This window comes from Anser brachyrhynchus, assembly GCF_964034855.1.
Source record: "Anser brachyrhynchus genome assembly, chromosome: 5".
NCBI lineage: Eukaryota > Metazoa > Chordata > Aves > Anseriformes > Anatidae > Anser > Anser brachyrhynchus.
The window spans coordinates 26,087,717-26,102,816 of record NC_137699.1 but is presented as its reverse complement, the minus strand read 5'-3'; the positions used below and the strand labels follow the sequence as shown (position 1 = coordinate 26,102,816).

General features: G+C 36.7%; 1 protein-coding gene across 2 annotated transcripts in view; it reads right to left on the bottom strand.

The window, feature by feature from the left end:
- Positions 1-15,100, bottom strand: part of SPRED1 (sprouty related EVH1 domain containing 1) — a 57,094-nt gene that overhangs the window by 22,387 nt on the left and 19,607 nt on the right. For both annotated transcript variants that reach the window (XM_080594799.1, XM_080594800.1), the window contains exon 2: positions 492-666. In XM_080594799.1, the coding sequence (XP_080450925.1) occupies positions 492-666 (175 nt within the window). The remainder of the gene's footprint in view (positions 1-491; positions 667-15,100) is intronic.

The window sequence follows — 15,100 nt, the reverse complement described above, 5'->3', positions numbered from 1 at the left end:
TGATTTCTTCCAATAGAGAAGCGGGTTTCATGTAAAACAGCTACCTTTTAATTACCATAATCAAATTCCACATCTAACTGAATCATAACTGAGAAATTCCTTCCGATTTTGTGTTCTTAACAAGTTCTCATTTTCTAAATACTGACAACACTGCTAATAAACACAGTATCATCAGTGTATAAACAGGTCAACAAACAGATTTTACTTTGACCCTCTATTGGAAAAAAACGAATAGCAAAATGTTTTTGCAAATGGATGAAAATCTACAGTGAAAAAATATGTTTTAAAGTTGCTGAAAGATCAAAATCTTTAATTCTAGAAATGTTTGGTGTTACCTAAAATAAATAGTTGGCTGTCTCGGTATATGATCATATGAATACAAGCTCAGCAACAGTATTAGATTGAGACTGTAAGTTTACTTCCCAGTCTACAAGCAACCATATGCAAGCACTGGGTTCTTTGTCGAACACTAAACAGATGTAAATTGTTACCGTTTTATCCCTGAGTCGTTCTCCATGGATAAGAAAATCAGCACAGCTATTCTCTTCCTGGGGAATGACTTTGAAGACTGTGACACAGCTTAGTCCACCCCCTCCAAGTGGTAACCATCCACCACTTGAGTCATCCCGGGTCATCACCACAGCTCGCACTCGTGCATAACTATTACTGGAAGAGATGCAAAAAAAAAAATTAGTTTTACATAAATGCAAAACAGCTAAGTCTAGTTAAGAAACAAGACAAAACAAATAAAGAGGCAAAACAAAACAAACATCATAACAAACCCACAACCAAGATCACAATAATTCATGTAGTGGAGGTTCACTGCTTTCATAACTGTCACCTAGGAGAAACCAGTCTAAGACTCTAATAAACATTCCTCCCTAGTTTTATGCCCTCGTTAGGACTACTTCACAAGTATCCTCTTTTACTTTGAGCATACATGTGCGTTCCTTGTAAAGAAACTTAACCAGACAGTGCAGTTCCTCAGAGTCAAGATTTATATTCTTCCAGAAACTTTGCAGTCAGTGATCTAGCTAGAGAGGGCCAGGGGCAGGAAAAGAGTACGAATCAGCTCTTGATTTATTTTAGACTAATCATGAAGCGAGTCAGCCACCATGAAATCACACAGAAAAGAGAACAAGAAAGCAGAAAGAGGTCAGGCCTTCTGCCACTGAAATCTAAACAAGAACAGGCTTCTAGCCAGAAATGCTGCTCCCTCCTCCCTCTTTCCTCCCTCCCACATAGAGAGCCCCTCCTTTGGAAGGGGTAAGTCAGAACACAGGTGCTGTGGGGTTTGACAGCAGAATTGGTTATGACTACTTAAAAACTAATATTTCTATTAGCTGGTTCTCTCCAGTGCTTGCAGCGTGTGGAAAGTTACTTGAATTTTACAGTTTAATGGCTTTTTCCATCATCTAGCATTTTTATGAAATAAAAAAAATAGTTATCACTTCGTTTCTTAAAAGCCCGATTTCTTTTGCAGAGTCCCCAAAAAAATAGTTTGTGGTAATCTTCTCTCTCACCTTTTATTTATTTCTATTTAATTCAATGACACACTTTAGTTTTGAGTAGGAATTTGCTGCTACACCTGTTGGAAAACCCTGTGGTTTGTCACGGAATTTATACGATCCTATCCTACATTCTACATACGGTTTACTGCATGAATGAGTATCCCACCACTTCAAGAAAAATAAGCTTCATGATACCTTGCTTGAGTACTTACACCAGTCAGCATTAGTTACGTAGAATTTAGTATTTCCTGTTCAGTCCTTAAAAGGGAACAAAGCTATTCCTTCCGTACAAAAATACGCAACACAGCCATTACCAAACCATTGTGTTTGAAAAAGACTTAAGGTCTTTTCCCAGAATAACAGAAGGTAAGCTTTTTTGCATAATAAATATATTACGTTTGCAGACACACGCATGATTCACACGATTCATATATATATCTGTGCATAAATGTGTATATAAGTATAAAAATAATTTTGCTGCTTAAATACGTAAAGGTCTGCAAAATGGTGAAAAAACAAGACTATTTAATTTTAGCTTATAGGCAAGTGAAGTTGTTTGTAGTGACTTTGTTTACCCCACAAACTAACCTCCTCCTCCTAAACTCAGTTAAAATGACAGTTCATTTTACATTTTACAGCATTTCTATACCAATATCCCTTAGTAACTTCTCCCATACAGCAGATAAATATAATCAAGAAAAAAAACAATCCTTTATTGTATGTATCTATCAATTCTAATGTCTGAAAATAAAAATTGCTATATTTTGATGCTTAATAGTGTTACTGAAAGTTGAATTGTTCATAGTTCTCTATCACTACTTAACTCAGAGATAATTTCAGATTGCAATTGTGCACTTAAGGCACAAGTAATCATTTGTCTCTTACTGTCTCAGGTGAAGAGCCTCCCCTGGCAGAAACTGAAGACACCAGGACTTTCCTATGAAACAGTAAAAAATAGGATGCACTAACTGGTTGAACTGTATTTCCGCTATTCTCCCTTCAAGTTAACTACAAATTTAGCTTAAAAGTTATTCATTCTATAAATCTGGCTGTCAATTTATCTGAATAAGTTTTCTTTTGCATACCAGAACTACTAAAGATGGTATTTAACATGCAGTAAGAGTTCAGTTTCATATCTTTCAGGGACAGTCACAGAACTTCACTTGGACTAAGTGGGAAAAATTAAAACACTACTTTTAAATGGTAGTTTACACTCCACATCCATTTTCTTTTCAAGAATTGAAGGAGAAGCAAAGGTAAAAGATACATATAACTTCAATAGTTTAGCTACTTCCATTTCCCAGAAGTCTTCTGAAATTTTCCCCCTTCCCTATAGCGAGATGCCTGTGTCTAGTTAACAATCTTGCTTGCCATATTTTCTATTCTTTAGACTATTTGAAACAATATTTATCCTTTCAAATATTTTAGAAACTGTCAAATCCACTCCATTAATGCAAGAACAAAAATAAAAGTGCCCAGCAGGTAAATCTGTAATATTTAATGAATAACCTCTTAAATCAAAAAAAGGTTTTTTTTTTTTTTTTCAGACAACTACCTTATAAGTTAACTAGACAGATTCATTACTGTACTTGTTTAACAATTCCCAAAACAATGAAGAGACTGCTTTATTCAGTTATTTTATTTTAAAGGAACTGACATTAATGATAGCTATTTTTAGTAATGATACAAGCTGGCAAAGCAGCAACAGGTCTTAAGAGTGATTTAAATTTCTAGAATCCCCTACAAACGAACTGAAGATGCTGAACCAAAGCACACCACTGCTGCTAATGAAGCCACCCAGCTCTCCTGTGTCTTCATAAGTGAGAGCCCTATCTACATTTCGGAACGTCTATAACAAATTGCTAAAATGCTGGGATGGTTTAGCTGGGGGAAAGAGGACAGACAGTGCTCCCATATTTTTCAGCACCAACCCTACAGTATTTTTAAAACCTGAGAGCCTGGTATGTTTACCTGCTCTTGCATGTTCAGATATTGCTGATAGAGCAGCTGAACAAAAGAAAACCAGCCAAACATGGAAATCAGTTGAGCACTGCTCTGATTAAACCTTTTATTAGAACTACCACAAATGTGAAATGCAGCATGAAGAGCAGCACTGCAACAACAGGCCCAAACCTATTGTATCACATTCAACGTTTCCTGAGAGGCTCTGATTTTGGTTGTGGTCACTAGAAACTGTTGAGTCAAGGGCAAGCCTTATGGGAAAAGCAAAACAGGATTTTGCCCATAGAAGACAGCTGATCCTCAAGAATAAACCCTGAACAGCAGTGAAGACTGGGGAAACCCAACACCACATAGAAACCCAACACCAATTCACAGTTACGGAAATGGCACTTCTCTCTAACAGAAGAGTGCCTCAGGTACGGAGATGAGTATTGCATTCGTATGTGATTACAACGAATTATAAATTGTGATCACACTGATTTTCCCCTCATAGTTAAGTACCACTAGAAGTACAACGTCTGAGCTGTATACTTATTAAACTTGAAAGAGTCATTTTAAGACAACATAGTATACTTTGTACTCAGAGCTCAGATATTAGATCTGCAAAGTTTGATTTTAAAAAATACTAGCATAAGAGAATTATTGAAGATGATTCTTGGATTAAAACCAAATGATGGAAAGGGGTGAACTAAGAAGCCTGAGAAAGTATTGGGAGGGCAGAAGCAAAGAACTACAAACCGTAAGTGGACCAGGAAGATACCGAAGTCACAGTCCTTGCTTGCTAACAACTTTAAGAACATCAAGCATTAAGATCTGACCACAGGTTTTAAGGGCTCTCAGCTCCCTCCAAAATCTGTACTGTGCATTGTTGTAATGCTCTTGGGTCCAAAGTGACTTATGGCCTGAATGAACAAACTGCTGCTCCAGCCTGGGAAGCACTCCGCTGACCCTGACCAGCAGAGATCTTCAGCCTAGCAACTCATGAATAACCCCTTTGGCAGGGGATCGGGTGATGTTAGGGGAAAGGACACACCCTCCCATTCCCCCCCCTTTTTTTTTTTGTATAATAAAGTTATTTTGTTAGTTCAGGGTATTTCTTACTTGTAATATCAAGCCAATTAAAGATACCAAAGCATTATTACAACATTTGTCCTTTCTTCCATTAGCGATCCAAAAGAGAATGAAGGTTAAGAATTTTCTGCCAAAATATTTTTCCCAGAGAAAAAGATGGAGATGTTGAAGGGGAGGAACAAAACCAAAAAGGCAGCTATCTTGTTGCATTCCATTTATTTTAACCCACTTTCTAGGAACGGGAAGGCTTCCATGCTGTTGATTTATATTAAGCATTACATATCTTTTTATTTATATTGCATCTTGCACAGTTCTATTTTAATGTAGGACTGAAAAATAATAAGTGGTCCCAAAAATGTTTGTAAAGGCAACCGAACTGCAATTGCATTTTTTTTCAGTGCTACAAAACTACTACAATCACCATCAAAAAAATGATTCTGCAAGTTAAAAACTGAACCGTACAAGAAACTGATTCTCCAGCTTAAGGAAAAATATTTAGTGTTATGGTTTCTTTCCAAACTGGAAAGCAGCTTTGCAGAAAAGGACCTCAGGGTCCTGGTAGAGACCGAAGTTGAACACAAACTGTGAATGTGGCCTTGTTGCAAAGAAGGCCAACAGTATCCTGGAGGAGAGCTGCCCGCAGGCTGAGGGAGGTGCTCACTTCTGCTCAGCACTGGTGAGGCTGCACCTGTAGTGCTGGGCTCCCCAGTTTAAGAGACATGGAGCTACTGGAAGGAGGCCTACAAAGGGCTACTAAGGTAATTCAGGGCCTGGAGCACCCTCATGCAACGCAAGAGGCTGTGGGCACAAACTGAAACACAGGAAGGGTCTAACTGAACATCAGGAAACACTTAATAAAAAACAACAACAAAAACTCTGCTGAGCACTGGCATAGGTTGCCCAGAGAGGTGGACTCTCCTCCTCAAAGATCTTCAAAAGCCACCTGGACGTGGTCCTGGGCACCCTGCTCCGGGTGGCCCTGCCTAAGCAGGGCGTTGGACCAGGTGGCCTCCAGGTCTCTTCTAACCTCAACCATTCTGCAATTCGTTTGCTTATTTACTATAATATTTCAAAGCACAACAACTTCAATAAAACATAGCTTAAAAAATTAACTATTATAGGTTAATTTATCGTAAATTCACATATTTTGAAGTAAGAGTTGTTATTGCACAGAACTACTAGATAAACACTTCTGACAAGGCTAACGAAAGAAAGTCATTTTGAATTCTGAGAAATCTTGACACACTTTGCTATGAAAATACACTATATTTGCTGGCATGCAAGGAACAGCTCCAGGCTGATCTCTGTGTGAACTTGTCATGGATCAAGGCTCCTTACCTTTGGCTGGCACTTTACACACGTACTTTAACCCCTCCAGCTTCTGGTGCTTGTATGTTTGTAGCCTCACCCAAAGAGCTTGGCTTTTTATGGTTCTTATTATCCAAGCAGCTTTGCAGATGATTTTACTATTCCCAACTAGTGAAGTGTTCAATGAGTAAGTGCATGCCAGGAATACCAAAAGGTAATACCAAACCACCATACTAAAGTCTATTTTACTTGCAGATAACGTTTGTTGAGTATCAATTCAATTTAGAAGAAAGTAAGTAATTTCATCAGTATCACTTGACCATACTGGTAAACTACTGATGATAAAAAGCCCTTTGTTACAAAAGGTTTAGAGAATGCCACCAGCATGAAACATCAATGAATTATCTGCAACAGGAGATGCAAATGTAGCACTAGTATAGCGCTAAGCAAAACATAATTTACATCAAGAAAATAAATCACAGCATATCCTATTATTTTGCATGTAAAGGAAACTGCTATGTATTTTTTGCCATAATAATTATACACGAGGCTTTGCCTGACATGTCTGTTACCATTCTCCTCAACATTATATCAGAACACATACCAAGCTGTCGTGCTCTTAAAAGGCAAAACTTTGTTGATTTTCTCCTTTAAAATGAGAGGTAAAAGGTACGCTATAAGGACAGAAGTTACAGCAACCATGCCTAAGAATTTTTTTTTTTTTTTTGAGAATCTTAGTAAGAAAAGACATGGATTTTCAGGAGGAACCATAGACAAATGTTGGTATACTTAGGATGTTGGTACTCACACTGACTTACAAATGAATAGTTGGGTTCCCATCATACTTTGGACTTTGCATAAAAAAATGAATTGGACGTTCCTGCTTGAGCAAAAAGGTACCTACAGAAGCCTGAGCTACCAAGCAACCTAGCCTGAACCCAATATGGCAGATAGAAAAGGCTACATGGGAAACGATATCACCTAAGGAGGGAATAACTGGTATCCTGAAAGAGACAAAAAAAAAATACGCAGTGCTTATTTAGTAGGAGAGGCAATGTAACTTGTAAAACAATGTGTTTGACAGTGCATCTACAAGTCAAAAGGGAAAAATGAGACAGATGAAAAAGTGTCCAAAATGGGAAATTGTCAAAACAGTATATTGCTGTTAAGTGTTCTCTTGGACGTAACACGAGGAGAAAAACTAAAAAACGGTAGCACTAGAATCACATTCCTATTTGAATACAGAAAACTTAAGATTTGTGACAGTGCGAAATAACTTAGACTGCAAGGAAGAATGGCTATTGTTGCAAGAGTTTTTACAAAAAGCAAGAACGCATGACGAACTGAGAAGCTACTAAAAATTTTGAAAACCATGAAAATTACCAAGTAGAAATTTGACATTTGAGTGAATAATATTTAACCCTGCTTCTCTGCTCTTACTGTTTAATAATTGTAGATAGTCTCTATATGTAACTGTATGTCATCCATGATGATACATTACATGAAGTAACCTTTAAGTAGATTGAAGGAGATCACATCACATACCTGGGTTGCACCTCTTTCAAAGAAACTGCCTTCTGTAGGCTGAAGTTTTTGTAATGGTATGGCTTTTGTAACACAGTATGATAATGGCGTATTACTTGGAAAATTGCATCTGATATCAAATACACAAGCAAATAAAAACTTTCTCAAAGTAGTTAAAAAGAACCGAAGTAACATTCAAACACGGGTTAACATGTTTTGGATAAAGAGCAGAACTAAGAGAAGCAGCAGATACAGTAAGGAGTTCCCCTTGGAGGGGTGAGTGAAATGAGTGGGACTTCCATAGCTACCTGTTTAACAGAGGAACGTTGGTACTAGGTGCTCCTGGACTAAATTCCTTCCAATTTTAGGCAGGTGGGATAACAGAATTTAAGTGGTTAGATCCTGCTAATCATATGCTTCCCCAGTCCTAACAGACTTCCTCCAGAAAACCCTGATTTCTCCTCCTTTTTACACACTGACAGCCATGAACTCCAGAAATATCCAGTCTCTTCATCTCAATCCTGCTTCTACTCTATGTTCTCATAGTTTCTTCCTCCACCTTATCCCGGAATTCAGAGATCCAGAGAAATATCTTCACTGCATTTATAGCACAGAACTGCCAATGACTCTTCAAAATCCGCGGAATCACTACTTGTTTCTTACCACATAGCAATTGAGGTACTGAGGTCATGTATTAATTGCAACTTGCTTACTATTGAAATGTAGAGAAGAAAAATTCCATAAAACAAAACAAAGAGTAATTTAAGAAAAGTTTCCATTTCTTCTCATCCTTGCAAAAATGTCTAAAGAAAAGATGGAAGACGAGCTCTGGCACTTCAGTAAACTTAAGACAAGGACAAGGTTGTAGCCCGAGGCAGATTCCACCAAAACTAACACAGCTTGACACTTTTACTAAATGTCCTCAGACAACATCCATCCAGTCAAGATTTTTGTTTATTTTTTTTTTAAATAAAGCTTACATACTCAGTTGTGACTTATTTTCCTTGGAACAGCAATGCTTACTACAGTTGACAAAAAATAAAGTTCAGAGACAATGAGAATCTGAAAAACAAGTCAGAATTCTCTCTTCTCGGGACCATTTTCCTCCACTCTTACACACAAAGCCCCTGAGCTTCACTCAGATATGCGAGTACAATTAGATTATGCTCATAGTCAAAGCTATTAGTCATCTAGCCATCAAGATTAAGGATGACAGGACTCCGGAATCCCTGTTAACAGGAAATATGAATGCATTAATCAACAAGTCACTTTGTAATAATGTTCTTGACCAGTAAAATAAGATGAAGGTAACTAATACATTGAAATAAAACCATGGGATTTTTTTATGAGCAGTTTCAGCTACCCTAAGAAGGTATGACTGCCTGTATGTTATTTTCAAACAAGCATCTATGTAATTTTTATGCTTCTTGCATTTAAAAATAGTACTCCACAAAGGTCCAAAAAACTATTACTTGCCACCTAACACATCTAAGAAATTATTCTGCAAAAATAAGTACAAAGAGACAAACTATACGCTGCTATACTTTCTCTAACACACTGGAGAACAGTCTCCTATTTTATGTTCACTGTATCCGAATTTATTGCAGCTTATCCTGGACTATGGGACAGCAACCGCCTATAATAAATTTAATTCAATAAAGCCCTGAATGCATGATGATATTCAGTATATAGTTTAGCCCCTGAACTGCTACATACATCTTTTGCCAAGATATTTAGTGAAGGAAAAAAAAAAAAAAACATCTGTCCCACTCAGTTTATTCTCCTCAAGCAAAACTTCATAGGTAAGGCAACCACAAATTTAAATTTAAATCTTGCAATGTTAAAACAAATTTGTAAAAGGCCTACCTAGATCATTCCTGACATGCATTTCCCACTTAGCCTGCACAGAAAATGTTCAGAACCAAAAATGAAATAAAGCATATCCACCTATAAAAAAATAATCTTCCTTTAAGTGTCTTGCTGAGCTTTGACATTACTAATGAATGTTACATATGGAAAAAAATGTTTTAAAACTATGTGTATTAAAACTGTAGTTGATATTGTTAAATCTAAAGCTTGTCTCAACATTTACATTGAAGTGACTTTTCAGGGACTTTAACTTGTCCATAGGAAAATGATCCTGGAACAAAATTTACTTTGCAAAACAATCACTAATGCTATTCTTTTTTAATGTAAGATGACAAAAAAAAGGCTTCCAAAATTATGTTTCCAACAGAAACAAGTGGACAAATCATAAATATCCACACTAACAAATCAGGAAGAATAGAAGCCAAACTGCAAAATGCTTAACAAATAGCACCATAACCAGAGCAAATAAGAAAATCTGAACCCAGTTTAAAGGGTGATAACTTGTGAACTTCCAGCTCTATTTTACGTTTCTGTTCAGCAAGTGAAAGGAAGCTACCACTCCCCTGCTATGCAGCACCACACTTTGCAGTCTGAATCAGTCTTTTTTTTTTTGTATTTTCCCCCCTCCAAAGACACACAAGAGGGAGAGATGAAGAACTGAGACAGATAAGTGAAAGACAAACGCGAAGACTTCTGTTACAATAATCCATCAAAGGAGAGGAAACGAGTTTAACAAGATTATACAAAATGTTTTAACAATGTGCCCTTCAGATTTGCAATACTTCAGAATGAACACTGTGATTTACTTAGCCAATATGTAACTGTATGATCTACGTTTGATAATCTCAGTAATAATTAGTATCCTTAGCCAGCAGTCTCAAGCACAGAAGTGATTCACGAGTCCTAAGGTCAGAGAACATCGGAATGTTAACAGAGCATCAGAAAAAAAAAAAATCAAATCCTGTTGTAACTGCATTCCTTACTCCAACTACAGTGTTCACGAGTTTCTACAAAAAGCAATACGTAATGAATACATAGTTCATGCATGAACACAACAAGCAGCAAAATAACTAAAAGGCCTCTCAGTTCAAAAGGAAGACTATTTAAGTTGTATTATTTGCTGCTGTTCCAGAGGTTTAAAAGCTTGTATTCTTTTTCTGGGTCATTGGATACAAGTCATGCATGTGTTTTCCCCTGAAAATATATAACATATCAAAATAAGAATACATTCACACTTCATAAATAATATCTAGTCATGAGAACTCCTATAATAATCACTGAATCTCTCAAAGTCTACTCAGCAACTGAAAATGGGTCCCTAAGCTAGATTTTCCTTGTTTTGGCAACAACAAGGTCCTAAACAAAAGGTTACAACACTGAGATCATGAGATGATTTAGTGTTGTGATAACATCTTGTTGCTTCCTCTTTGAACTTTTCACAACCATTAATGCCATTAGAAGTTATGGGCCTGGGGTAGGACTTCACCATAAGGAGGAAGTGGTGAAAAGGGTGCTGGAGATAGTTAACGGAAGCTGCACAAAATCTACGATTGGTGTATCAAGGAGGCAAGTGCAGCAGGCCATAATGAAAGCTCAAAACAATTGTTAGACAGCAGAATCCAAACAAGGAATAAAGAAGAAGTCCTTCTGCTCCAGTCGATCTAAGAGACAAAAAATGGCACATCAGAACCATTAGGCAGATTTTTGTGCAGCTGACATCTGTGTTGCACAGTTTTACCGGACAATACAGATGGCAATCCACCCTAAAAATGTTTTAAGTACAACTATCTGCCATTTCTGTTACATAAAATACAGTATGATTAAACAGCAAAGTAGTATAAAGCATAAATCTGAAAAAAATTACTAAGTCAATGTAGTGAGATATATACTGAGCCATTCCACAAATATTTGTGGGCTTGTATTTAACAGAACTGCTAACAGTGAATCCTGACTGCATATCTGAAGTAATACGAACAGAGAATTAAAGACTCCTGCTTAGAGAGACAGAAGAAAAGAATATGTATTCAATAAATATAAGGAGAAAACAGACTGGCAGAACGGACAAACATGGATGGTGAAGCTCAAATTCAAGGAACAGGAATCGGAATTTGGTAAACTACCAATTTCATCTTTATTTTTTGCTACAGACTTCTGCTCTTCTAGCAAGAAAAGGGCCTTCTCTGCTTATACCCCAAGCACAAGATCTAATAGGAAAAACAGTATGAATTACAAATAATTTTCTCGTATTAAAAAATTAGACTGAGTACTTTTATCTGCAATGAGACTGTCTGAATAATCCCAATAAGCCAGGAGAAGTCATTAACTGCTTTACTAGCTAAAGAAAAGTAATCAGCATTTTATTAAGCATCCTGAAAAAATGAGGTCAAAAGACCAATAACACATAACAAGTAGTTTTTTCAGTGATGCTAAGAAATATATATATATATATTTTTAAAGCTACACAGAATTCCCTATTTAGGAATTTGAGCTTAAATGACCGACTGTATTATAAAAGTTCATCTGAGAACTCTCTAGACTTTGTTCACAACCCAAGAGTAAGAATGCATTCATCTCATCTGAGCTTGTCACGGTGGATGTGGGTTTTTGAGGAGTCTCCTTCTTGAATTTGGTTGCACAAATGACAAAAAAATTATTGTGTTTGAATGGATGAAAGAATACTCCCTAGTCATACAGTAATTCCTAGACAGATTTCATTTGGCTGTAATTTTTAACCCCCTCCTGCAAGTGTTATTAAAGACTTGGTTTTTATCGTTATTATTTTTAACCTAGTGACTGAAAGAAAAATCAAGAGAGAAATGCTGGTTTGTGTTTAAGGGTTCTAGAACCACCACTCCGCATTGTAACTACCTATGACTAAAGTAGCTCCTACTTATTTTCTTTGTCTGTATGTTGACTGGGAAGTGTTGTGCGACTGGTACTCAATGCAACCATCTATTTGAGGCATTTTCACAGAAGACTTAGTAAAAACCAGTATTGACTATTCCACATGAAAAGCTGATGTTTAAAGAAAAACAGCTGACACAGTTGTTTCTTTAGGAAGCGCAAAAAAGAAAAAATTGCCCAAGAGTTATTTAAGGGGAAGAAAGGGGAGCTAAAAATGCCAGAACTCAAGTAACAAAAATGAAGTAATAGATGTTTCAAAAGTCAGTTACATGAAGAGATCAGGGTTGGGGGTGGTGGTAGGGAATACTGCTTGCGTAAATTCTTCTCTACCAAGTAAATTAAAAAACAAACACAAACAGCATCCCTTTTTCCCAAACAAGAAGCAGAGAAATTAGGAAAAACTGGATGCCCTTCTTCAATGTATGCAGCACAAACACTAATTGTGCGTCTGTGTATATATGTATGTGGTTCCTATATCCCTCCCATGCGTGGGAGAAACATAATCACAAACCATATCCTTGTTCAGCATGCAATTTGTGTGCAGTGGCTTTCTATAATATACTGATATCTTCTGCATTAAAAGGGAAGTATAAAATTTGTAGCTAAATCTAAACCAGTAAAAATTGTTTTAAATTGGTTCCAGAAAAAAGGGGAAAAAGTGAAGCACTGAAATTTAAATTTGTAAGTGCATATGGATTAAATCCTTTCCAGCAAATACAAGCTGTCCTATTACAATCTAGAGCTGTATCATGTTAATCTTTTTAAATAACATAGGTGGAAAACTGCTAGGGATAATGACTGAACAGGAAGAAAGGTTAAGATGCATTTATACAGCAAGTAAACAATGATGAAAATGACAGCAGTCAGAATTACCTCTTGTAACCACTTTCTGCAGCCTGATTTCAGAAAGTGTTTCAATATTGCTGATAGTTCTCCACTATCTTCTACCAACAGGTCCAGGGCCCCCTTCGTACCTGCACTAACGCCGCTGTTATCGCAAGCACTTAAAGTAAAATGATTTAGTACTGTTGCCAGAAGTACCAGCCTCTCTCTACTCTCCTCCTGTCCTGATGGTTTATTCTTGCCATGCACTTTCTCCACTGCTTCTGCAAGTAGGCAGCGATCAACACCAGAATGCTGATGTGAATCGAAAGGATAACTTCAGTCCAGAAAAATTATCCAATCTTAATCAGTAAGTGACTGATTTTTGGTCTCAAGGCTGTCTTGTAACTGTTCAAAATGGTTCTGAAAACAGAAGATATATTCCACACGAGTTCCATGGCAGAGCCTAAACGTGTATGAGAGCTTGCTTCACATTTAGCGACTGCTGCCAAGCTCATTCACATAAACCTGTTTGGATCAGGAAAGGATGGGGCAGTCACATTACAGCCCAGTCAGAGCTTGGCTGTTTCTCTGCATTACGTATGGATTTTGAGATTAATCCACAACTAGCAATATGGATATTTAAGACATAAATTTTGGCACATTCGATCTCTTTCTGCAGTATCAACATAACTTAAACCTTAAATGTTCCCTTTTCTGGCTTCATGCATGTGGAATGATGAGCACCAAATGTGTAAGGCAGTTATGAATAGTTTTCTTCCTCCCAAGAAGCATACATTTTCTTTCTCTAAATTCTTACTGCTAGAAGTTTTGGCCCTCATTGTATTTAGTAAATCCCAGTTTACACGCTAACAAAACAGACTGAGTTTCCTTTATGTAAGGACTGAATACACAAAGGAAAGCCCTCTTGATTCCAGATGATGCAAGGGGATTAGCTCTGGTAGCACAGAAAACGGATCTTCTGAACACTGCGAAAAGTTTATCCCACAATGTGGTGAAAACTGAGAGGCAAACAAACCACAATTTTTGAGAAATATAACTGAAAATACATCACAATATGAGAATCAATTACAAGCACATCTAACATGCTTGTAACTTTAAATTTTGATATAACTGATTCACCTAAAACAGCATTTTCAACAAGGTGATGAAAGAAATAAGCACTATCTTGCTGCAGATTAAAACCAAAATTATACTCTTAATAATGTTACAGTAAATTAATACTAAAGTTTGTAGCCTTACTGTACAAATTCAGAAGTCTGGATCCAAACTGTAATGGCTTAGCAAAGCTTAAGAATACCAAGTCTGGATCTTTTTAATGGAAAGGAATTATGGTAACCAGCATTTTGAATAAAGTTTAACATACAAATATGATTTGTTTGAAGTGATTCACCAGCTCATCTTCACTGATGCATTTTACAATCATGATGATTAGAGGAAATATCCTTTAATATCCTTTAAAACAACAAAAAAAAAGTTTTAAAATAGAAAAGTAGCCTTTAAGAACAACCTAGAAAATTTGATTTGACAACTGACCTTTTTGCTAGAAAACATTTATTCATTTTAAGGGATAAAAAAAGATAAAGATGACTATACCAGTAATGAACAATTTGTAGTGGAGATTCTTTACATTTTAATTGAGACTGGTTAATTTAGTGGTACAACATATTTTCCAAACTGCAGTGTTATTGGCATCATGAACCACTGCTGCTTGTTACCACTTCTTTAGTTTGTGCTCCTGCATTATTATGCCAGGCACATAAGGGAGAGGAAATACAAATCTCCTCTCCTCAAAAGAAGAAAAAAGTAGCTGCAAAACTTGAAGGGTTTTCATGTATTCATCCTTTAATAAGGATCATTATTTACAGAAGGTTATTCAGTATTTGTTGAGAATGCAAGGAAATACAAACCTCATGAATTTCAAGCTTTTAACACTGAGTTCCAGTACACTGGCACTCAGAAGAAAAACAGCTTCCAGATTATACTCATGCTAGCATTTTGACACAGACAGACGATGCATCTCCATGAGACAAATTAAAGGGCGATGCTCCATTGAATAGTCATACGGTACGAGTACAGAAGACCATGCAGAGCACATAAATGATATA